Source organism: Charadrius vociferus, unplaced genomic scaffold, assembly GCF_000708025.1.
Source record: "Charadrius vociferus isolate BGI_N301 unplaced genomic scaffold, ASM70802v2 scaffold185, whole genome shotgun sequence".
NCBI lineage: Eukaryota > Metazoa > Chordata > Aves > Charadriiformes > Charadriidae > Charadrius > Charadrius vociferus.
The window spans coordinates 1,004,394-1,027,869 of NW_009648955.1; the positions used below are offsets into that span (position 1 = coordinate 1,004,394).

The 23,476-nt window shown below is 37.8% G+C and overlaps 1 protein-coding gene across 1 annotated transcript in view; it reads right to left on the reverse strand.

The window, feature by feature from the left end:
• Positions 1–13,580, reverse strand: part of PHIP (pleckstrin homology domain interacting protein) — a 119,092-nt gene extending 105,512 nt beyond the window's left edge. The window contains exons 1-3 of the mRNA XM_009887458.1: positions 13,436–13,580; positions 13,225–13,323; positions 3,490–3,650 (exon numbers count right to left, since the gene is read on the reverse strand). Coding sequence (XP_009885760.1) covers positions 3,490–3,573 — 84 coding nt within the window. The 5' untranslated portion in view covers positions 3,574–3,650; positions 13,225–13,323; positions 13,436–13,580. The remainder of the gene's footprint in view (positions 1–3,489; positions 3,651–13,224; positions 13,324–13,435) is intronic.
• Positions 13,581–23,476: the final 9,896 nt, after the last annotated feature.

Genomic DNA, 23,476 nt, shown 5'->3' on the forward strand with positions numbered 1-23,476 from the left:
CATAATGCCACCTGGAGGGTCCTCAGAGGTCTATTTAATAACAGAAAAATACAGAAAGAAAATCAGCGTAAAACCAGCCTGCTCCCTAGCAGCTAGCTACAGTATAGCTATAGAGGCGTGTGTCGTACATCTCTGTTGCAGAGAAAAACTGAACTGTTAGCAAGTCTCAAAAAGAAAAAAGGGAAAAAAAAAAAGGGGGCGGGGGGGTGGGAGGTGAGGGAAGGTAAGAAGGGAAAAAAAGAAAAAGAGACTTAGGTAAAACCTTAAGTTCTGTAGCATCTGGGCAAGATAACGATATTAGAGTTTAAATAAATTCATGGGATTCTGCCTGAACTGAATGGGACAATTCACAACTCTTAAAATACTGTTGCAGTTCTACTAGCAAGGTCATTGGCTTACACCACAGCTCATGTTTCCAACCTTATGTCTACAACTGCTATGAATTATGTGCCTATTAAAAAGCATTTGTGAAAAGTGAATCCTAGAACAAGTTCAGCACCAAGAGAGAACTGATGACAGCACTGCCAAGGTATGGAATATAAGCGGTTCACTTTCTTACCATTACACAGACTTGTGGGCTGAAGTGAAACTGCCAAGAAACGTACAAATTAATCTTGGGTTGGAAACCTTACACAGACTATTACACAACACTGTCTATTATTCCCTAGAAAGAGTAATCTCAGAGAAAACAGGAAGATAAAGGTGGGGAAAAGGAGATAGCCATCCTTCTTTGCAGACAGAAAGTTGAGTAGTGCAGGAACCAGAGAAGACAATGCTTGTTTCTATTACCCAGCATGGGTTCTGCAAGTCATGCTTTTCAAGAGATCCAGAATACACAGTCTCAGAAATAATTACATTTTCTTCACTGATGGCTGATAGATCTTTTAGCTCTGTCTTTGCAAGTAAAGATGCCTCAATTGTAGTTAATTAAAAAAAAAATAATATTACCAAGACAACAGTTTGTATATTAAGAATATTTTTGTATATTCAGAAAAAAAGGTAATAAGCTGATCTTCAGAAATCTCTTGTGAAATCCATAAAAGAATATAAACAGTCATTGCATGACCTACTAGCTAGCAGTAAAACTGTATAATGTCCTTTTTTTACTGCCTTTAGGCAAACTAAGAGCATCTTCCTAGCTAAGATAATATCTCCCAGAAGATTATGACTCAAGAATGTGCCGAGATCACTTTCTTTTCCTTTTAATTTGAAGCAGAACATAAACAGAACTTGAATTTAGAGGCTTTCAATCCTTCAAAGGTCATGAGGAAAAGGAAACAGTTATGATGCATCCTCTAGAACCAATTATAAATCTAAAACAACCTCCTATCTAACTAATGCCACACTGAATGCTGGAGGTTGTAGAGTAAAAAAAAACGTAGAGCAAGAACAATTCCCTACTGATGCATGCAAATTTACACGCTGGCAAGAGACATGTCTGGAATAAAGTTTTGCTTACCTTTGATTATAAATTCCTATTTCCACTTACTACACTAGACACTTGAGAAATTGTAGTGTTCTAGATTGAAAAGAATTGGCACCATTTCATTATACAGACACAATTACAAGAAGACAGTTCGTGAACATTTATCCACTTGCTACATCACAGCAGCTACAGCAACTTGGATTTTACTGTAATGTGGAATACAACCCATTGGTTTTCCACTTGCCAACAACCACTTAAGCATCTACACAAATACCACTGGATTTACCCGGGAACACTGAGGCAAGAAGGTCTGTCCCAGGCCCTCCAAAATGAAAATTCACCAGTCACAATTAATTTCTATGGCCACTTTATTTAACACTAGACTGAAGCAATCATGATCTAAACTGGGACCTTTTTCAAGCAATCGTATCAGGACACCAGTGTATCTGTCAAAAAAGGATGGCTCTGAGGTTGCAGAAGCAGTATTGCTCCCCCCATTTTATTTCAGGTTCTTCTACTTCTCTTTTGGAAACAAATCACTGCTATAGTCAGGAGAGTTCTCTCTTTAACCACTTTTACTCAGACTGCAAAAAGCAAGGGAATGTGTAACAAGAAATGATCACTGCAGACGCATCCAAGAGGAAGTTCAGAATATCTCCCAAAGAAGATTTTTAGGAAAATGGAGAATTAGACCTTCACAAGGAGTTTTATGTACTTCATCTAGGTAGCATAAACAGAACTTTTTACTTAAAAGTGAACATAGGCGATTTTTATACTTGGTACACAAAATCTCTAATCCATTTTGCCATGTCACATATGAAAAACCCACAACAGAGCGCCCTTTTCCTGATAGGTTAATCACGCATAAACTACAGGACCTAAGAATTTAATGCCTATGACTGCTGAGGGACTTAGTTTGCCAATGAAAGCTAAAGAAATATGAAGACGGCTCTGCTATGCCTGAAGTAACAAGGGAACAAATAAAACCAAGTCTGTTCAAAACACCGTTAAGTGTCCCATCCCTGCAACCACACATTCTCTATGCAACAAAGCAAAATGCATGTGGGCAAAAAGGCGAATTATATTTACAACTGCCTTGAAACAATTTTAGAAGTTAGGACTGTAACACATAAAGTAGGAGAACTGCCATGAAGTTGGAAAGTACACAATCAAGCTCCTGGGATCCACAAAGGTATCAGTTATGTCCAGTGTTTCTGGGAAGGCAATAAATGCAGCAAAAGTGTCCCACGCTGGCAGGAAATGTGTATTTAAGAGATCTTTGGCACTACTGAAATTGACTACTTAAAAAAAATAAATCCAGACTACACCGTTACCTATCTGTTTTTATAATTCCCATTCCTTGAGAAACTTGCAATTTCGGTACTGATTTCAGGCATCCATCCAGTATTTTTTTTTTAAAAACAACAAAAGAAATAGTTAAAAATACTGAAAACACTGGTAAAAAAAAAAAAAAAAGTTGTTCCTGGGATCTCATAAAGACAATTCCTTGTGAACCAATATTTTTTTACAACACACCATGTGAATTTTCAGTTTTCTTGTTCCCATCAGCATGCCATACCAAATCTAAGTGTATCACCAGACTATTAAATTTAATTCTTTAAATTTAACAAAAGTTACAGATAGGAGTCAAAATAATCTTTAACTACATGTTGATGTCTTCTCTGACTTCCTAATCAAATTCTGTGGTGGTGGTCCATTCTTTTGCTTATGTTTTTGCTAGAGAATGCAAGTCCAGAGGGAAGTATCTCCATGGGGTAATTCCTTTCCACCAAAAATAACCCAACTTTTCTGACTGAACTACACAGATCAGCAATTATCATCACATCTAGCCTTAAGACATGTGTGCCAAAACTATTTCAACATGCAAACAGTCATGGTTATTAAGAAGCATATATAAGACTAACAGTACTGAAGCATTTATCTGCCCTTGACACACAACATTGTTACATTTAGTTTTTGGAAACAATCAGGTGACACACTATTTGTAATTAAAAAAAAAAACAAAACACCTATATCTACAAAAATAAAGATTTTGTACTTACAGTAAATATTCGCCTGCCAGTCCGATCAAAAGTTACACAGTATACAGAAGATAAGTGTCCCAAAATTCGTTTGTGCATCTTCATATGTTGATAGACTGCAGTTGGAACAAGGCGTTCAAGTCTGTATTTTCCATTTAGTTTTCTTGAAAACAGGGTATCCACTACCAAATGGGGAAAGACAAAAGAAGAGACAGCATTTATACTGGGTTCATAAACTAAAAGCTTTCCATGCTGGAGAAGTATTATTTCAACACTGAACCACCTGCCATATGAACAGCTTACTGCAGTAATTCTCTCATTTTGCCATAGTTAGGGAAAAATACATAGAAAAGTAGCCTATGATACATGCAAAAAAAGTACCAAACTGCAAGGCGGAACATAAAGTTGAAAGTTGTATTGCATTTTAAAGTGCTGAAATGTATGCTTCTCATTTCATACCTAGTGTGAGAAATTCAGGAGACTGAGGCAGCTTCCATGGAGCAGTGAACTACCTCAAATTTAACAAGCATAAGAGCTTCCACATAGCTATTATATAAAGATCAGGAAACATTCAAACCTTCTCCAAGGCAACCTGTTTTTTTGAGGTCTACACATTTATCCACCACTGCATGACAGTCAATTTATTTAAGAGTATTGCTACCCACTACAGCTAAACAAACAAACAAAAAACAAATCCAAAGAAAAGTTTACGTATCAATTCATCACAACCTTACAGAAAACTCTGATTTTGACTAACAGAACATTGTTCAAAGAGTTTGGGATTCTTTCCAAGTTTAAAAGCTAAGAAGGTCCAGGAGCAAGAGCCTACTTTGTTATAACAAAATGGAAATCTTCAATCAAGAGCTTCAGTAAAGGAAATAAAGCTCAGTGATATTAAACCGCTACTCATGCGATGATAAAGCAACAGAGTACAAGCAGAGTATAAAACATAGATACTAGTCAAACAGTTCCCCGTATCACAACTAGACCAAGGAATGGCAATGGCTCTACACTTTATATCCCACAGAATTATTATAAAGCAGGTAATATATTCAGATTTCCAGCCTCTGAATGCGTGAAAAGTAAAAACATAAACGCCCAACAATGTCCACAGCACTACGCACACGTGAAAAACGAGATCTACCAGTGTCAAGAGAGGTAGCCGATACTTTCATTACTACTCTGGTTAGCCACTCTTTGGATGTAACCAAGACTGTAACTGTACAACCGAAGCGAGCAGGACCAGGGCAGTGGTCTGGGCACTGAATCACACCCACTCCATAGAATCAACTATGAAACAACTACAAACCTCTGGCATTGCCTGGGTTTGGCCCAGGCCAACCAGACACCGGTTCATGAGTCAGCACAGGTCAAACTACACTAAATACGCGAACTGGATTGTAGCTACTCTATAAGGAGCAAAAGCACTTAGTGGTATGGACGACTGCCAAGCCCGCTGGCCTCAAGCCATAAGAACAGCCCTGAAACATTTCAGTTGACTGCCTACGTAGCCCAAGGATTCAAGGAAATTTTCCTAGCTCAAGATGCTTTGCGAAGGAGCAGGATCATTAGCTGTGGAGTGAGGCACTTCTAGTCAATGCGCCACTACTGCCTTAAGGCTCTACTATATCCTCTTCGCCTTCCCCTTACACAAGAAAAAGATGCAGTTGCATTTGCTATATGACAAAGCTTTTCCTTGCCAACAGTCTGCTTTAGAACAGCAGGGAACCAAGATTAGTTCAGTCACAAGATAAATCCAGTTTGGGTTTCTCACAAATCATCCTACAGTTATTAAAAAAAAAAAAAAGTCAAATACCCCCCCCCAAACCCAACCAAACAAAAAAAACCCAACCACACATACACACACACTAACCGAATAAGGAAGATCTTCGTCACAACAACAAAGTGAGCTTACACAATAATCTCAACCTACTCCAAAGTTACCTTTTATTTCCTCTTGATACAAGATGGAGATGGTTGCTGGAAATCAGCTTCTAGCGATGCCTTCAAATAAAACCATAGCTCACAAACAGGGAAAAAAGCTTAACTAAAAGTTAAATTTGCAGAGATGCCCTGTCAGTAAGTCCAAACTGTAAGCAGACTCTTTAGGATAATACAACCAATGACTTCATATTAGCATGTAATTTGTAATATACATCTGACAAAAAAACTTTTGAAGTACTTGAGATAAATTTCAAGTTTGTGTATGTTTTGTTGTTTGGAGTGTTTTTTTTAATCACCGAAGAAGATGAAGTTTAACAGAACCTAAGCCAGTATTTCTGATTATATTCTCGATGATGTGAAGTGGTTGTGGGCAATTTGCTATGATTTCACATATCCCTGGGAAAATCAACAGGTGAAACATCCCTTGTTCAGTACCAATTAACCTACTGGAGGAAATAAGAGGCAACACTGACACTGGATACAAGAAAAGTGCAATCTATCTCACTCTTTGGTTTTGATCAAAACTTAAACCATAGAAAAATCCCACAATCAGTTACAAATAAAATTAAGTGAATTAAAAAGTGATTTAACATGGAAAAAACACGTATTATGAACTTACATTCTAAGGGAAGAATTTTTTTTTACCAAGATCATGCACTGGGGGCGGAAGAATTAATCTCCTGCAGGTTTGAACACTGTCCAGAAACATGCAATTTTTAAAAGACGTCTCAAACTGGTTTTTGTTGTTGTTTTAAACAAAATTCTCACATCCACCATTGTTCTTCAATATGGCATTCCATTTAACTACATTTATATTTACTCTCATTGACTTTACCAAGCAATCCAGCTTGATTTCTCTAACTGGCCTATTTCTGCTTTTTATTCCAAACACCGACGACTACAATGCGTCACCTGCACACTTTGCTAGCACAATAGCATTTGCATTTTTCCTCCAGAGTACAGGTAAAAATTAAAAATAGCTGTGTCTCAAAAATAAATTCCTGCAGCCGAACAATAACATTGATTTTTCTGGTGCAAGCCAAGGTGAGAAAGGCTACCAACTGTTAATAATAATAATGCCTTTGTACTAATTATAGGCCTTTGGTTTCATAATGATTGTTACCCACATCTAGCATCAATGCTTGTCAGGCCTTACGTGCTCTCTAATCCGTTTTAGTTTGATTTTAACTGCGTTTGGAAAAAAAAATTTAGAAACCCCTGTGACAACAAGTCTAATATCTCTCTTGTTTTAGCTATATGAGCAGTTTTCTGTCTTTGCTTAAATTTTGCCTGGCCTCAAGCAAATGAGTCAGTAAGCACAAAGGTGTTCATCACAGGAAGAGTGATAAGGTATAAGCAGTTAGTTACACAGCTGCAGTGGGAGCCAGAAACCACACATAATTAAGTCTCATCCTCTTTCCTTCCCTTATCTCAGGAAGAGTTAGAGAACACTGGTTGGGTCTTACAGCAAGTCAACCAACATGAAGAGAAGTAAGAAGGTTGGAAGGAAGAAAGAAGAAAACAACAAAACAGAGTGCCTGCTCCTTGCTGGAGGGCACTGTGAAATGGCTATTACACAGAAAGAGTTCCCATCCAATGCCTGGCCAACTAAGGGAATTAACATTAACTTAGCTTCGCATGCCTCTACTACTTTCACATAAGAACCTGCTTTAAAAATAAATAAAGATTTAAAACAAGCAAACAAACAAAAAGCAGATGTTACTAAGCGGGTGTTGTGCAATACAGGATGACAATCCACCACTTACTTCCAAATTAGATTTTGGTTTCAAAATTGGGATTCTTCATATTTATTCATAATGCTAACTGATCAGCAGAAACCAATGCCTCAGAAAGCCACGTATATTGTTGACATTTTGAACATGTAAAAAAACACTTTGCCGCAAATGTTATCATTTAAGTTGCTATCAATTGTTTACCAATTGGTTCCAAATAAAATGAACTGGCTTCTAGTTTTTAGGTAACCGGGCTCATCTTCACACAATTTGACCAGCCTCAAAGATTGAAATGGTCTGCTACCGCAGAACTACAGAATGGTTGAGGTGGGAAAGAACCTCTAGGGATTGTCTAGTCCAACCCCACTGCTCAAGCAGGGTCAGCTAGAGCAGGCTGCCCAGGGCTGTGTCCAGTCAGGTTTTGAGTAGTTCCAAGGATGGAGACTTCACAACCTCTCTGGGCAAGCTGTGCCAGAGCTTTGATCACACCCACCAAAGGGTGTTTTCTTATGTTTAAGCTGAACTCCTCTATTTCAGTTTGTGACTTTGCCTTTGTCCCGTCAGGAGGCACCAATGAAAAGAATCTGGTTCCATCTTCATCACACCATCCCATTCAGGTCTTTATACCCATTGATAACACCCCCCCCATGCTTTCTCTTCTCAAGGCTAAACAATCTCGGCTCTCTTGGCTTCTCCTTGTATGACAGATACCTCAACCCCCTCAGCATCTCCCTGATCCTTTGCCAAACTAGCTCTAATCTGTCCATGGCTGTCTTGCTCTGAGGAGCCCAGAGCTGGACCCAGCACTCCAGGTGTGGTCTCATCTGCCTGAGAAGGGGGGGGGAAGAATAACACCCTTGATCTAATGGCATTGCACTGCCTCCAGCAGCCCAGGATGCTGCTTGGCTTTTTTCACAGAATCATAGAATGGCTGGAAGGGACCTTGAAGATCATCTAGTTCCAACCCCCCTGCCATAAGCAGGGACACCTCCCACTAGACCAGGTTTTGTGCAAGGACACACTGTAGACTCAGCATCTGACATGTTGAATACCAGGACACTCAGCTCGATTTCTGAAAAGCTGATTTCCAGTCAATCGGCCCCCAGTGTCCACTGGTGCATGAGGTTTTTCCTCCCCAGGGGCAGGACTTCTGCACTTGTCTTTGTGGAACTTCATTAGCTCCCTGTTGACCCATTTCTACAGCCTGTCAAGGTCCCCCCTGAATGGCAGTACAGACCATTTGATCCATCAATCACTCCCCCTAGTTTTGCATTGTCTGTAAAACCTTGGTGTTTCATCATCCAAGTTATTAATGAAGAAGTTGAACAATACTGGCTCCTGTATCAATTCCTGGAGTACACCCTTAGTGACTGGCCCTCATGTCAGTCACTGGAATTCCTTTGGCTGGTCACAACCCTTTGAGCCCAGCACTTCTGCCCATATCTTATCAGTTTGTCAGTGAGGACGCTACGGGAGAGAGTTTTGAAAGCCTTGCTAAAGTCAGGATAAACAACATTCACTACTGTCCCCTCATCCTCCAAGCCACTCATCTCATTTAAAAGACTATCAGGCTAGTCAGGCATGATTTCTCCTTCATAGATCAATGCCAACCACTCTTAAACATGTTCTTGTCTTTAGTGTGGTGGCTTCCAGGATTATTTGCTTTGTCACTTGCCTTGAGGATTGAGGCAAGGACAACCCACCCTTAGTTCCACAGAGTCTCCTTCTTGCCCCACTTCAAGGCAGGAGTGATATTTGTTCTCTTCCAGTCCTTAAGACACTCCCCTGACCACCATGAACATTTCAATGATAATCAAGAGGGGCCGTGCAATGACACTAGCCAGCATCCTCAGCACCCAGGGGTGCATCCCATCAGGGTCCACGGACTTACTTTGTTCAAATGTTCCCTAACCTAATCTTCCTCCACCAAGGGAAAGCCTTCCTTGCTCCAGACCTTCCCTCTGGTTTCCAGGGCCCGGAATTTTTGAAAGCTCATATTACCAGTGAAGACCAATGCCAAGAGGGCATTGAATACCTCAGCTTTTCCAGGTCTTTTGTCACCAGGTCCCCCACTCCAATCAGCAGCAAGCCCTACTGTTGCTTCTGCTGTTGACAGACCTGGAAAAGACCTTTTTGTGCTCCCTTCATGTCCCTCACAAGATTTAAAGCCAGAATAACTCTGAACTTTGTTACTGCAGAATTACAGAATGGTTGAAGTTGGAAGAGACCTCTGGAAATCATCTTGTCTAATCCTCCTTTGAAAGCAGGGTCAAATACAACAACTTGGTCATGACCTTTTACTTAAGTAAGAAAAAAGAAAGAAAAGGAAGTGGGGTAGGGTGAGAAACATTGGATTCTTCACCCAAAGGCTCTAACCTTAAGCTCTACAGGTAAGAGTTTAAATTCCTTTTTTTATAAAGGCCACTGAGGAGTCTAAGCTGTGAATGCAGAGTTAGGCTCTTAAAACAACTTAGTGAAACAGAATTTCATTTTTTGAAATCTCACTTCTACTGTTACTATTCGTTGCTGCCAACGGCCTTAATCTGAAAATCACACATCTCAGAGTCAAGATCGCCTTATTTGCTTGATTTCCCCTAGAACAATTTAAAATGAAACATAAATGTAAAGATCATGAAGGTAAAGTGGTAGGAGTTCTGGAATTATAGCAGGTTTACAGCAGGTTTTCTCACACTCAAAAGGTGTGCAACAGGCACCAACATGAATGCCTTCGAAGTTTTAGAATGTCTCCAACTCACTCCCCACCCAAAATAGAACAAGCAGCTCAGATAAAAACATCAATCTGTACAAGGAAGATAAATTTGGTAATCTGAAAGATATGGAAATATTAGCTGTGCCAATTATTTTTTTTCTTTAATCAAAGTGACTGATTCCATCATCTTACTTACATGGTCTTATCCTGGAATGTGGAATATCCCTTTAAAGATGGGGGACAGTCATCTGCCTTATCCACTTGTCAGTAGGAAACTCAATTTAATTTTGTACCAAATATAAATTACATTTTAAAAAGCACACACAAAAAATCATTAAGGCTTATATTTTATTTTCTTCCTTTCTCAAGTTGTATTTAACCAACGGAAGTTCTGTCCTGAAGAACAGAACCCACCTTCATTCCCCTTATACTCGCACAAAAATAGAAACAGATTCAGAAAAAAGCTGGAAGGACACCTGAAGAACATACTTCGCTTACAACTCTTAACCATACTGAATTAAGTTTCATAACTTGAGAGGCTAGACACACCTCTAATGAATACCAAGACATTCAGAGTTGTTAAAAATAGTAAGAAAAAAGAGACTGCTAGACAACTCCTTTCACTCTCCAAGCTAGTAATACTAAACGTATCAAGCACTTGCTTTTGGGTTGTTTTTATTTTCCCCCTGCCTTCTGTAAAGATGTCCATTATCAAAAAAGCAGCCTGAATTAACTTTACTGTTCCTCAACTATTAGCGGGTTCTCCACTTGAAATTCATACAGTGTGAAGAATAGTAGGTTCCTTTTTTTTGTTTGTTTGTTGGGCAAATACAGAAAATACAGCCTTCCTAAAGGAAAACTGAAAAGTTATTTAAGGAACCAGAACAAAATTTTCTACTTCAGTTTATAAAAGAAGTGTCATTTCAGTTCACGTCTTCATTGAGAATATCAGACTAGAATAGGATATCTCAAAACCAAATGCTTTCACACACAGCTCTGAACCAGACATCCAAAAAATCCAAATACACTTCACAGTTAAAAACATTCAGTTACCAGCACTTATCTCAATGTTTGGAAAAGGAAATTATTGGTCATGAAAACAGTGATATGTTGAAATAACTGCAATTTTGTGAATATTCAGTGCTCTGCAAAAGGTTCAATAAAAATAACATTTATTTAGAAAGCCTTACTTGTTCTTCCCTAAGAAGAGTTTGAAAGTTATTTTTCTTAACATTTAATTCCACTACCGTGGCAACTCTACAACTTTCTTTGAACTCCAGCTGCCATGGATTTAATAGACAGGACTTTTTCCCTTTAAAAACTATATACCACAGAGTAAGCAACAGTACAATGCAAAACAGTCCTCTTCCACTCTGGTTTCTCCAACATGCTTTAAAATGTATTCCCAAGTAAAGGAAAAGGTAAGGCAACCACTGAAGAAATCTTAGCTATTAGAAAGTTCAGTCCTCCAGCCACCTTGCAGAAATAGCTGCTCATCTAGTCCAAGATTTTCCAATTTACAATCTTCAAGCCAACGCACAGCCACTCAAGAGCATTATTCTTCTATTCAGTAACAAGCATTTTCTCCCCCCACATCTAGAGCACAACACAGAAACAACTCTCTACATGAATACCAAAATAGCAGCTCAAAACAAAACCATATTGAATGGATGCCGGTGCTAGATGAGGGTTTAAGTGAACCAACTCTGACCAATACATATACTAGCTGAGTGAGGAGGCTCCGAAAACTTAGCTCCGAATACCCAGCAAAACTGTGTTCTCTTCCTATATTCCAAGCATCTACAGGAACACCATGGAAAGCACACAACTTGTGCTTTAAATGGATGAGCTACTAGGACACCAAATACTTTGCCATCTGACCAAGTGAAAATTGGCTGTGCTCAACCTAAGAGCTTCTTAGCGGTAGCATGCTTCTGCTTCAGCTGTTGGGAGAGAACTATAATTCTCTGGGTAAAGTGCAATGGTATGCATTTTAAGATTTGATTTTGAGTTTCTTCAACATTAGAAATAACATAAATAGCCCAAATTAAGCTCTCTCAATTATTTTTATGTATACACATACATCTCCCAATTCATGGAAAACTTACAGGCTACCAATAGCCTCCAAAAGGAATTTAGAGATTGAAAAAAAGTAATGGCAAGTCACCATACTAAAAATGCCTCTGTTCCGAAAAGCGTGTGGCTACATATTAGTACATTGTTACTCATTAGTCCCCCCAATATATCTTTAGTCTTCTCTTTTTTGCCAAGTCAAAAACCTTTGTCTCTGCAGTAGCTGCACCTGATCAGGAACCAATCAATTGGATATTCTCTGCCCACTGTCAGCCAACACTGCACATCTATCTGCAACTACCATTTTGGTATAAACCACTACTATTTTGGTATAATCCACACTGGCAATTTGGTCTTCACTGTTCCCCCTTCCCTGGATATCAGCACAGAGAGATGAAAAGATACAAGTGATTTTGCACATTTTCCTATCCATGACAGGAGAAAAAGGGTGCTCCTTAAAGAATCTCCTAAAATATCACACACCTTGATTCTTCTAGCAATTAAAAAAAACATACCTTCTTATTAAAAGGTTGAAAGCTAACGAACGTGTTTTAGTAACCATATGAGAGCTTAAAAATAATAACTAAAAAAGAAAAAGAATACCCCATACCTTCCCAGTTTTTCAACAGTACAGACAGTACATGCATACTTCATGATACAGCACAGCATGTTTTAGTAACCATAGAGCTTAAAAATAACTAAAAAAGAAAAAAAGAAAAAGAATACCCCATACTTTCCCAGTTTTTCAACAGTACAGACAGCACATGCATACTTCATGATACAGCACAGCAAACTAAAGCACAGCTACAAAATTACTGAGCAGACCAGAGAGCAGAAAGAATAACTTCTACAAGACACTCAAATCTTTCCAAAGAAAACCATTACCAGTCTACCTGACTTAATCTCCCCAATAACGGGTGCAGGCCGTGCTGTTCTGGTTTTAAGTTGTTATACAGTACTAATTATTTAACTAGAGACAGCTTTATTACAGCTTTAAGAGCAATAGTTTTAGTTGTATGTAGTCACTGTTGAAATATATTTTATTCCATTTCATACTTCAAAGACAAAATTAGCTTCAGAACAGAACTAGTATACGAATTTACAATACCCATTTTTTCCCCACATACAAACTGGTAAATACGACATCATCTTAATAAAAATATACTAAAGGTAGAGTATACGACACAAACAAGGACAAATCTACACAGAACTGGTACTTAGCTCTCATCATGACAATAATCAGTCACCCTGCGAGTCAGATATTATAATGGCAATGCCAGAATAAAATTAACTTACCTATACTAGGTGGACTGCCATAATTTACAGGGGACTCTGGAGGCCTCCCACAATGTAGTGCAGCAAGAGCAGATCCCTTCCATACAACATGTTTGCAACCTGTTTTAAAAGAATAACACAAAAAACGTAGGCAAGCATTTTTTTGCATGTGAAAACGCAGAAAAAGCATGAAATATCAAGAACTCTCAAAATTCTCATAAAATTTTCATACTTTTGTTTGTACGAAGCAAAGACTGTCTGCCAGCTCCTAATAACGTCTGCACTCCAGGGACACTTTGGGGAATTTCTTGCTCTAGAAGCGGTCCAAGTCGATGGCATATTTGAAGCAAGTGATCAGGTGCCAAATGTCTGTAATATTTCACCTATTATATGAAAGAGCAAAGAAAACATTTGATAAAGAACATAATATTTTTGAAGAATTACTGGTTTAATCTTTTCTCTTCCCAGATTGTTACACAAATTTGTAAGAAAATCATAGCATATTAAAGATAAAAACAAATAATGACCTTTAAGTACAATAATTCATTCCAGCTGGTCCTAATTAATTCTTCTATTCAGTACATGCTACTTTGTACAAAGAACTGTTGGTATTTACTACTTTCTGACTTTAAGGCACATTTGGTCAAAGACTAATAAGCTGCTTTATAATCACAGTAAAAAATGTAAAATATATATTCAATATTATATTTAAATAGTGGTCTGATCAATTTAAGCTACTGTAAGATAAAGATGAGACAAAGACTGTAAGAACAGCAACAGTTACAGAATTCTTGGATACCAAATAAACAACATAGCTTTGGAGAAGAGAATGCAAAAACATTCTGCCTCAGCTCATCTAAGTAACAAGACCTTGTGGAAGCTCCACAACTGGTTTATTTTTTTTAACATCTAAAGCTTTTAAACAAAAATGTTGGCTTTAAGTAATTCAACTTTAAAATTGGTATACATGGTCCTCTATTAGGCTACAAACATGAACAGTTTTTGTAACTGCTTATAGGTTTCAACTGCACGGTACCAAAACAAGCTCCTACTATCAGCAACAGATCTTCTCACCATCTGATTATAACAATGTTGAACCAGTATTAATGACTGCCCAGATAAAAACAGTTCATTCTTTTGAACTACTGTAATTCTAGATCAGAAGACCACCTTTTATAAGAAGGAAAACAAAAAAAGCTTCCAAATATACGTGACAACAGTAAAATCCTATTAACATAAAGCTTTCGGTTAAGAAATAGCATTTTTAAAATGCATAATCTATTGTCATCTTAGACAATAACAAAGAAAACTTAAAATAATAAAATTAAGAGAGAGGACAGAAATTCAGTTTTCTTCAAGTTGTCGTACAGGATTTGGAGTGTAGTAGTTTTATCCTTCATACAGCCTGAAATATTTCTTCAGTGTTTTACTTTGCAAAAGAAAAAGAGCACTGCAGTAAAAGCTTGTGATGTTTTGTTATCCTGCAACTAGAGACGGCGGTGACTGACATTTTAGGCAGAATGATGCTTCTGTATTACACCCAATTAACAGGAATATACCTCATTCTTCATCAAAAGCGCTCCTGTCTTGCTGACACACTGTAATCGCTTCATGCATTCTAGCGGTTTGTTAACATAAAGAGTGCTGATGTTTGAAACAGAGGCTCTGGAGAAGCCTTGCTTACACCAGTAATTCCCACCACAACAGCACAACCTTCTAGTGAAGGAGGAAGTTTTCTCTTTTGCTCTCTTTGTGTTTTATCTAACCCTGGTCGGCAGCTCAGCTCCCCACAGCTGCTCGCTCACACCCCCCACATCGGTGGAATTGGGGAGAAAACCAGAAGAGTAAAAGAGCCAAAAAACTTGTGGGTTGAAATAATGACGGTTTAATAGGTAAAGCAAAAGCTGCGCGGCAAGCAAAGCAAATAAGGAACTCATTCACTACTTCCCATCAGCGGGCAAATGTTCAGCTGTTTCCAGGAAAGCGGGGCTTTCCTTCTGTGAATTATATTACACTTGTAGAAGGCCTTGCAAGCTGTCTGAATTTGACCGCCTAGAAGTTAAATGACTTACAAGGTTCACACAAGTTAAAAAAGGCTTTTCTTTAAAAAAATTAGAAATCATATTTTATTTTTTTATAACATTAGTTGATTGTACAGATCAATCCATTTAAAATGACTGAATTTAATGTCATCAGACAGGCAGCCTGTTAGAAGAGTGGCAAAAAAAAAAAAAAAAAAAATCAACTGAATTCGGAACTTGCTATTCTTACTTATTTTTATCAGTAACATGCAAACAAAACTGGCTTTTTTCCTACCTAGAGAAGGAATCACAATCAAAACACAAGCTTGAGAGCCCTAAAATAGCAGAATAGCCCTAAGTAGTGACAAAGCTATATACAGTTTCTGCCATCAACAGCCCTGATCCATTTCCTTAGCTTTTGCTCTGCTTCGCTCCTATCAAAAGGAGTGCAAAAACTTAACGAATACTGCCTTTGTATAATTCTATCTGAAACCAGACTTCTGCAGACATCTGCAGAATCTGAACTTGTCTCTCAAAGATTAATAATTAATCATTTTTTAGTTTAGCCACAAATATTAGAACTACAAATGCAATGCAGTTGTCATTTTATCCTGCTCCAGACCCTTCAGTTTTACACATGCTCAAACGCACAAAATCTAAACCAAATGAAGCAAATAAGCTTTGACACATTCCAAAACTACAGCTAGCTGACATCTTGAGTCATACTCCTCATGATTTGTCATAAGCCATGTGTTCACTTTTTTATTTTAGCAGAAACTAGGTAGGCTCAATTCCCTGCGCAATTTTTAAAGCAAATGTTTTGAAAAGGGGGTCTATTTGTATTATTCTTGATCATACCTATTAAAGATCTTATCTTAATACATACCTTACACCCACACTATAGTCTTTCCTCATTTAAGTCCACTTGTGTAAATACAGCTATTTATGCCAAGTTACTCGGTAGTTCTGTGATGCTTCTGCACAGCAGTTGCCTGTTTGCTACTAAACAGCATTTGCAACCAGCTCATTAACAAACCAATTCAACAATACTAAGTGAGCTCTATGCTTAAAAAAAAAAAAATAAATAAAAAAATGTGACACTGGTCATCTAAGCATTTCTCACTTCCAGAAAGTTTATAAAACTATTTCTTGAACCCTACACAGTGAACATTTGGCTCTCATTTTCCTATATAAGACTAAAGCACACAGAATAAACTTTTAAAAATAAAAAGTAAGCTTCATTTTGCTGTAAAATCTGCTAGAGGAAAAGCCTCTTATTTCATTACGGGTTTTATTTGGATTTATTTCTTTCCCTTTTTATCTTTCTATAAAGCAGGAAATGGTGGAACTTAAATAATCTATTAAAAACAGGCAATTACAGAAGTTTTCTCCAGGTGAAGTACTTTCTTCTCCATCAGTAAAAAAAAAATAAATATCTTTTTATAACAATATTAATAGAATAGTTCGGTTGAAAGGGACCTAAACCAATCATTTAGTCCAACTGCCTGACCACTTCAGGCCTGACCAAAAGTTAAAGCATGTTATTAAGGGCATTGCCCAAATGCGTCCTGGGGCATCGACCACCTCTCTAGGAAGCCTGGTCCAGCAACAATTTGTACTGTGTGACTATTAGCATTACAGTAGCACTCACAAATGAAGCAAGTGTGTAACAGAAATTCATCTTAGTCCCGATTCCTCCCTTTTGAAAAAGGGAAAAAAAAATAAATGCAGAAAAGAGAACCACAATGTGGTAACAACTCAAGACAGGACAAGGTAAGGAAGTTTACTTAATATATTAAATGACAAAGAGTGGCCTGAAAGCTAAAATTATTTGGATTGTTGTAAGGTGCAGTCTACCAGGAGACAATTCTTGCACTGACAAACTGTAAAAAGAACCTAGAACCAACATAAAATACACCTACCACCCTGTGTCCTCCTCTTAAAACAAATAATAACAACAACAAAAAACAACCCTGTCACGAGTACTTTCAAGTCAGATCTAAGTGACAAAAAAGAAATAAAATTATTTTTTAAGAGGACACTTTACAAACTTTGTCAGAAACAGAAAAGCTCATGACAACTCCACAGAATGACAAATCTGTCTTGATACCAATCTCCAATTCCAGGAGGTGAAAGTAAAAGCAAAAGGAAAAAAATAACAGATGTACAAGTACTTCAAACTCATACAGACAGTTCTAAATGAAGAGTGAAAACTGGACTCTACAAAGAGGAATTCTAAAATTTAATGCCAAAACTGATGTTAAACAGTATATAAACAGCACAGACTTTTTCTTCCTCTGCCACTCCCACCTAGCTTAAATTCTAGCTGGTTTCTTTCCTCCTCCCATTAGGCTTTCTGCAACGTCTAATTCTGCTCTTTTATTCCAACAGAAATGCACAGAAGATATGCTTTTGTAAGTGTAATAATGAACTCTCTTTTTGTTCAAATAGACTTTTCACATAAGACAAGTTAATAACATTTCTTAACCATTACTGTAATAAAAATCAGAACTCTGTTAGCTAGTACAAAATTTTCAGACCTTAAGAACAAATAATATTTTCTAGAAAATAAGAAGCAGCATTACCCTCAACTTCACCCTTTACCTACCACCCCCTACTGTACTTATTCCAAACAAACAACATGGGAATACGAAAAATGCAGCTCCACAGCTATTTGGACTAACATTCAAATCTTTATTATCTTTGAAATAGAACTAAGTGCTTGTATTTTCATTCTGCATGACTCTGCAGAATAATTCAGTGCGAGAATCACAATGAATGCATCAACAGAACGACCTAGACTCTTTAGTTATATTTGTAATACATAATGCAGTTATCCGCTGGCAGTGTTTTAGACATGAAGTAAAATATGACCCTATTCTGAATTCTGCTCTAAGCACCATGCATACCAAAACGTTCTCCAAAGTATGGCTGCTAGGTTTCCCCCTCACCCCCCCATGCTAACAGTTAACATGCTTAACTACAAGTTTGACTGTAAATATCTTTCAGAAAAACATACTACCACACAAGGACATTTAACAACAAAATCTAAGTCAGTCATCTACCTATATTTCAAGATTCAAGAGCTCTATCGTACTAATATCAGCAGCTATCCCAGCTTGAACTATTCTGCTATGTAACATATAACCCAAAGCAAGCTCCAAATTGAATTACAGTAATTGTTGTACTGTATCAGGCCATCAATCTAATTGAGTACCCTGTACCACCAACCACTGCCTTATCACTTTAAAATTAGGAATTGCAATAAAGTGCAATTACTTTTCTCTGAAGCATTCTAATTCTCTTTTTTCTTTTTTTTTTTTTTTTTTTTTTTTTTTTTTTTTTTTTTGAGGGCGGGAGCAGGGTGACAGACAACAGGGAGGGGAGAATTTGAGAATTAACTATTTTCCCCAAAGCATGTTTATTTCTCATATACTTTCTAATTATGCTTGAGCTAAAAGTATATGGCCTCTTAGCCACTATTTCCTATAGCAATGCTTATGGTTTCAATGTGAGATTAGTTTTTCCTCTCATGAAATAGACCTATATGAAACCACCATACATACTAGTTTTCCAACTATTTAATGCTTTCACAGGTGTGAGGCCAGAGCAGATAAACTCAAACCTTAGTATAAGCAGACTACTGCAAGCTTGCTACTTACCACACGAGAAGGTATGAACAGTAGTACCATTTTCAGCCTTATGGATTAAGAAATTCAACTATACCTATTACTGTTAAATTAGCTGCACCGATTTGCCATCTTAAATTCATTCATAATGTTTTCTGGGCTTTTTGGTGGTTGTTTTTTTTGTTGGGTTTTGGGTTTTTTTAGGTTGGTTGTTTTTTTAATAAAAGGTACCCCTTAGAAACTTGATATTCCTCTTTAGCTCATCTCTCATCAGTGTTTCTTAGTCTGTTTAAAGGAACTGGCACAAAACAGTTGACTTAGCCTATCCTCTTGACTATCTGTGGAACAAACAAATGTGTGGTACTTCGCACAATGAACTAGAGTTCCTCATCAAAATAGTTTGAAAAGAGACACTCTAACACCACCTAAATTCACAACTATGGGAATAATCTATACAACAGAAGCACTTGTCTTTTAGAACTAAAAGGAAATAATTTGAGTTGATGTATGTCCAACAGAAGCACTGATAATGAGACCAAAAACATTGCTAAGGCTCACAATCTTTTAATAGGCTTTCTTACCTCCGGTGGCAAGTCTTTCAGATCACCTTCTAAAACACTGTATAGACTTCCCCCAAAATACTGTTAATAATGAAAATTAGATGACAACACAGCTCTCTGATTCAATGCAAGTTTTATTTTTGCTCCCTGTTTCTTTGAACACCTTTACAGCACAAGATTTCCTGAAGAAACAAACCACTTATTATCTGGTTACTTATTAAGAAACAGAATTATTAAACAGTAACCACAGTGCTGCCTAAAAGAGTTTACTATGTTAGGTATTACATGAACAATGAAATACAGTGTCAACGTATTTAAGTGTCCCAGTCCCACAGATACTCTTTATAACTTCGTGTACTTTTGCATAACCAAAAAGAACAGTGGGATGGCCTGAAAATAGTTTTGTCATTTTCACTTTAAATCACATTTAATAATTGTAGGCAGGGGAAGAGTAAGGGACAAATGTTAGCAAAATAGTAATAAACAGTTCCTGAGAACAAGGAGGCATACTGCCTACTAAACCCACTGCACGTTCTTCCAATTTGATGCAAATTCCCCTCTTTCTCCTTCCTCAACCACCACCACGAATAAAATTCTAATTCAACAGAAAAAAATGACAGTTACGTGAATACTTTAGATGAGAAAAAGAAACACAATGGTTCTGATCATACACTATGATGTTTGTACCCTAAGAGACCTTAACAAACAAAAAAACCACCCCACACCAAACAAACCACAAACCCCACCCCTAAAACAAACAAACAACAAAAACCCAACCACCCTCTACAGCAGCTCTAACTTGCTGCCTTGAATTTTAACAGTCGGCTTCATCGAGCTGAAATCCACTTTACTCCCAAAAGGAGCAACCCCAACACGTTCCCCAAGCCCTCCATGTGCACTCCTATCATCTCCCTCACGGTGGTGGTAGGACCCATGCTGCTGCACACCAAAGGAGAGCTGAACCATCTGAAAGTGATTTTTGTCCTGTTCATTTTTCAGACAGTTCAGCTCCTGTATCGGACTGACCGCGCATGCCTACACAAAGGATGCAGCAGAAACGTATAGCTTTCACCCACAGCACACAATTAGAGCAGCTACACCCATAGTGAAAATGAAACATGAAAAAACAACTACCCTGGAGTTAAATGATGCACCACAGCTTGTCCGTGTGTCAAGGCCCTAACAAATGTGTTTTAAAGCCTAACTAAACAACACATTTAACCACTATCTATAAACAATTCACAAGGCCACCATGCTCTGCTAAAATGAGCTGTCAGCTCTTAAAACTTAATTTCTTCCCTCCATCACAAGAACTCCTCACAGTTTTTCAAACAGAAGAAAAAAATAGCTGGCTTACAATTATTAAGTTTTTACAACTAATGCAAGAGAATACAAAACATCCTGAGATCTGTTACTGAAGAGTCCCACCATCCTTGGCACACCTAGGTTGAAAGTGGCCTACCAGGGACTCGATTCTCAGAAAGCCTTCAGTTATAGCGCAAATAGAAATCTTAATACTGAAGATACAACAACGAGATTGGCACTCTGAAATAAGAGACCACTCTCTCAAAGCAAGATTCAAGTGGTTTATAGCACAAATGGTGACTGTAGAAAACTATAATACAGAAATATTTGAATTCAAGAAAAATCACTTAAGAATATAAAACATAATGGCATTTCTGAACTCATGTATTTTCCTGCAGCATTACAAGCCCACACAGCATGGTGTTAGCTTATAAGAAAATGAAACGTTTACTTTCACTGACCAAACAAAAAAAATTGAAGGAATTTACAAGATGAAAATTGCATTGGATTTAACATTATTTGCCCAAATTAAGTTACAGAAATAAAATATCTAAGGCTGTGAATTTCAGTCTAATAACAGAAAGTTAACTCTAATAAGAATTCCTAAATAGATGTTTTCAAACTGAGGACAAAACCAGGAACAACATCATCTCTTGAAAAGATATCCAGCTAAATAGATGTATAATAAAAGGCATGATTTCACAATCAACAAAACAGAAGCCTGGGATTAAATTCCATCCCCTGTTACCCACAGCCTTTATTCCCTCCTAGAGTAAAGCCAGACACCTAACACTACTTTTAATGGTATTTTTATTTCTTAGCTTTTCTCCCTTCAGCCCCTTCTACGACGTAGAGGCATTAAAGTCTGCGAAGTGGTACCAAAACATGCCGTCTTCAGAAAGAAGAGTCAGCATTTTAAAGCTGGAAATTTTTTAAAATGAAAATAAACAAAGAAACAGAAGGCTAGCTCATCAGCAGCCTCTAGCTCAAAAGCTGAAGATTCTTTGGTTTGAGATAAGTTTTTGTTTAATGGAACAAGACATTGTGAAAAACACTTCTTTTGTATGAAATGTAACTGTCACCCTGCAAATACACTTTAGTGTCAGCTTTCACAAGCCTAAAATGTCAAGTGATACAAAGTTCACACACCTCTGACAACTGAAGCAAGAGCAGAGAGAACGGAGAGAAGCATCAAGAACAAAGTAGCCAATTTCTCTCTCTCCCCTCCCCACCCCCATCTAGATAGGGACAAGGTGGAGAAGGGCATATAAACATTTATCAGGAAGTCTAAGAAAACTTTGTTAGGAACAGAAGACCAAGAAAAGAGGAAGGTCCTAGTTAGCATCACATCTCCAAATATACCTAACCAGGATCAAGTCCAAATTTTGAGGAAGTACATCTTATGTCATTACGTACCTACTCTGACTAAATTACTTGCATTCTAACAAACAAAAGATGTTTCTTGGAAAGAAGGATCTGAATGAACTTACTTCTCATCAAGTCTTCTTACTTCAATCTTTAAAATGTCTTTTTTCCTCACTTTCTCCTTCTTCACATCCTTTTATATTCTGACTACGTAGAACAACTCCAATTCCATTCTACACTAAGACCTCACCTCCAATTGTTTATCATTTATAGTATAAAAAGAGAAATATTCATGGTAAGTTTTACCACACAACTTCTGACCATTGTTTTAAATGAATAGTACAGCCTTATGATCTTACAAATAAATAAGAATAGCATAGTATCATACAATCATAGAATGGTTTAGGTTGGAAGGGACCTTAAAGATCATCTAGTTCCAACCCCCCTGCCATGGGCAGGGACATGCAAAAGTATCCGCACTTTGAAATTCCCAGTTGCATTTCTTTATGATCTTTGATTTCAGGAAAGTTCTAAGGTGTTGGTATGTATGAACATGTTTTCAACAAGTCAACGGCTATCAATTCTTCCACACTGCGTGCATTAAAATGCCTGGGCCAATCCACCTCTTGCTCCAGAAAAAAAAACAATGCAGTAAGCAAGCCTGTTCCACCTACAATAAATACCTATGATTCACACCGTAACATTCGTAACACAACTAAAATAACGCACACGCAACGGTCTTTATCGGACGCGTTACAGATGGGAACTGCTCTGCCTCCTTTTGCGTGAGCTCAAAAGTTCTCAGAAGACTCTAAGTCTCTGAAGTACTGGAGTTCAGAACTACTATAACCAAGCGGAAAGCCTGAAGGGAAACCTCGCTTTGACGAACATTACAAGCAGGGCTCAGTCTTCCTCCGAAATCCTATTCAGAAATTCAGAGACTAAATTATACAACAGTGCACCTGTAATGAAAACAACACTAGAAACAAGTTGCTAACAGACACAATTCAGACACCTTAATTGCTGTTTTCCCAGCTACTGTAGTTCACAACATACTAGGGAAAAAAAAAAAAACCAACACAACATCCAGGCCCCTCTCTGCTAGCAAGAACTACACCGCTACAAGTAATGTAATGTGTTTGGGTTTTTTTTAATCACTGATCTATACCCGAGATGAAGAGCACAAAGTGGGAGATTAAAAAAGAAAAGGGAAGGGGGGATGGGGGGGACACAGAAAAAGTCACCCAAGTCAAATTCGTGATGCGAGCCCGGCCAGCCCAGTTATTCCTACACACATCCGTTGCATGTAAGAACCGCCAAGCCACATAACACACCTGGCCAGCACCGGTGGGCACACACCGAACCAAGGCAGGATCCCTCCAACCAACCCCCC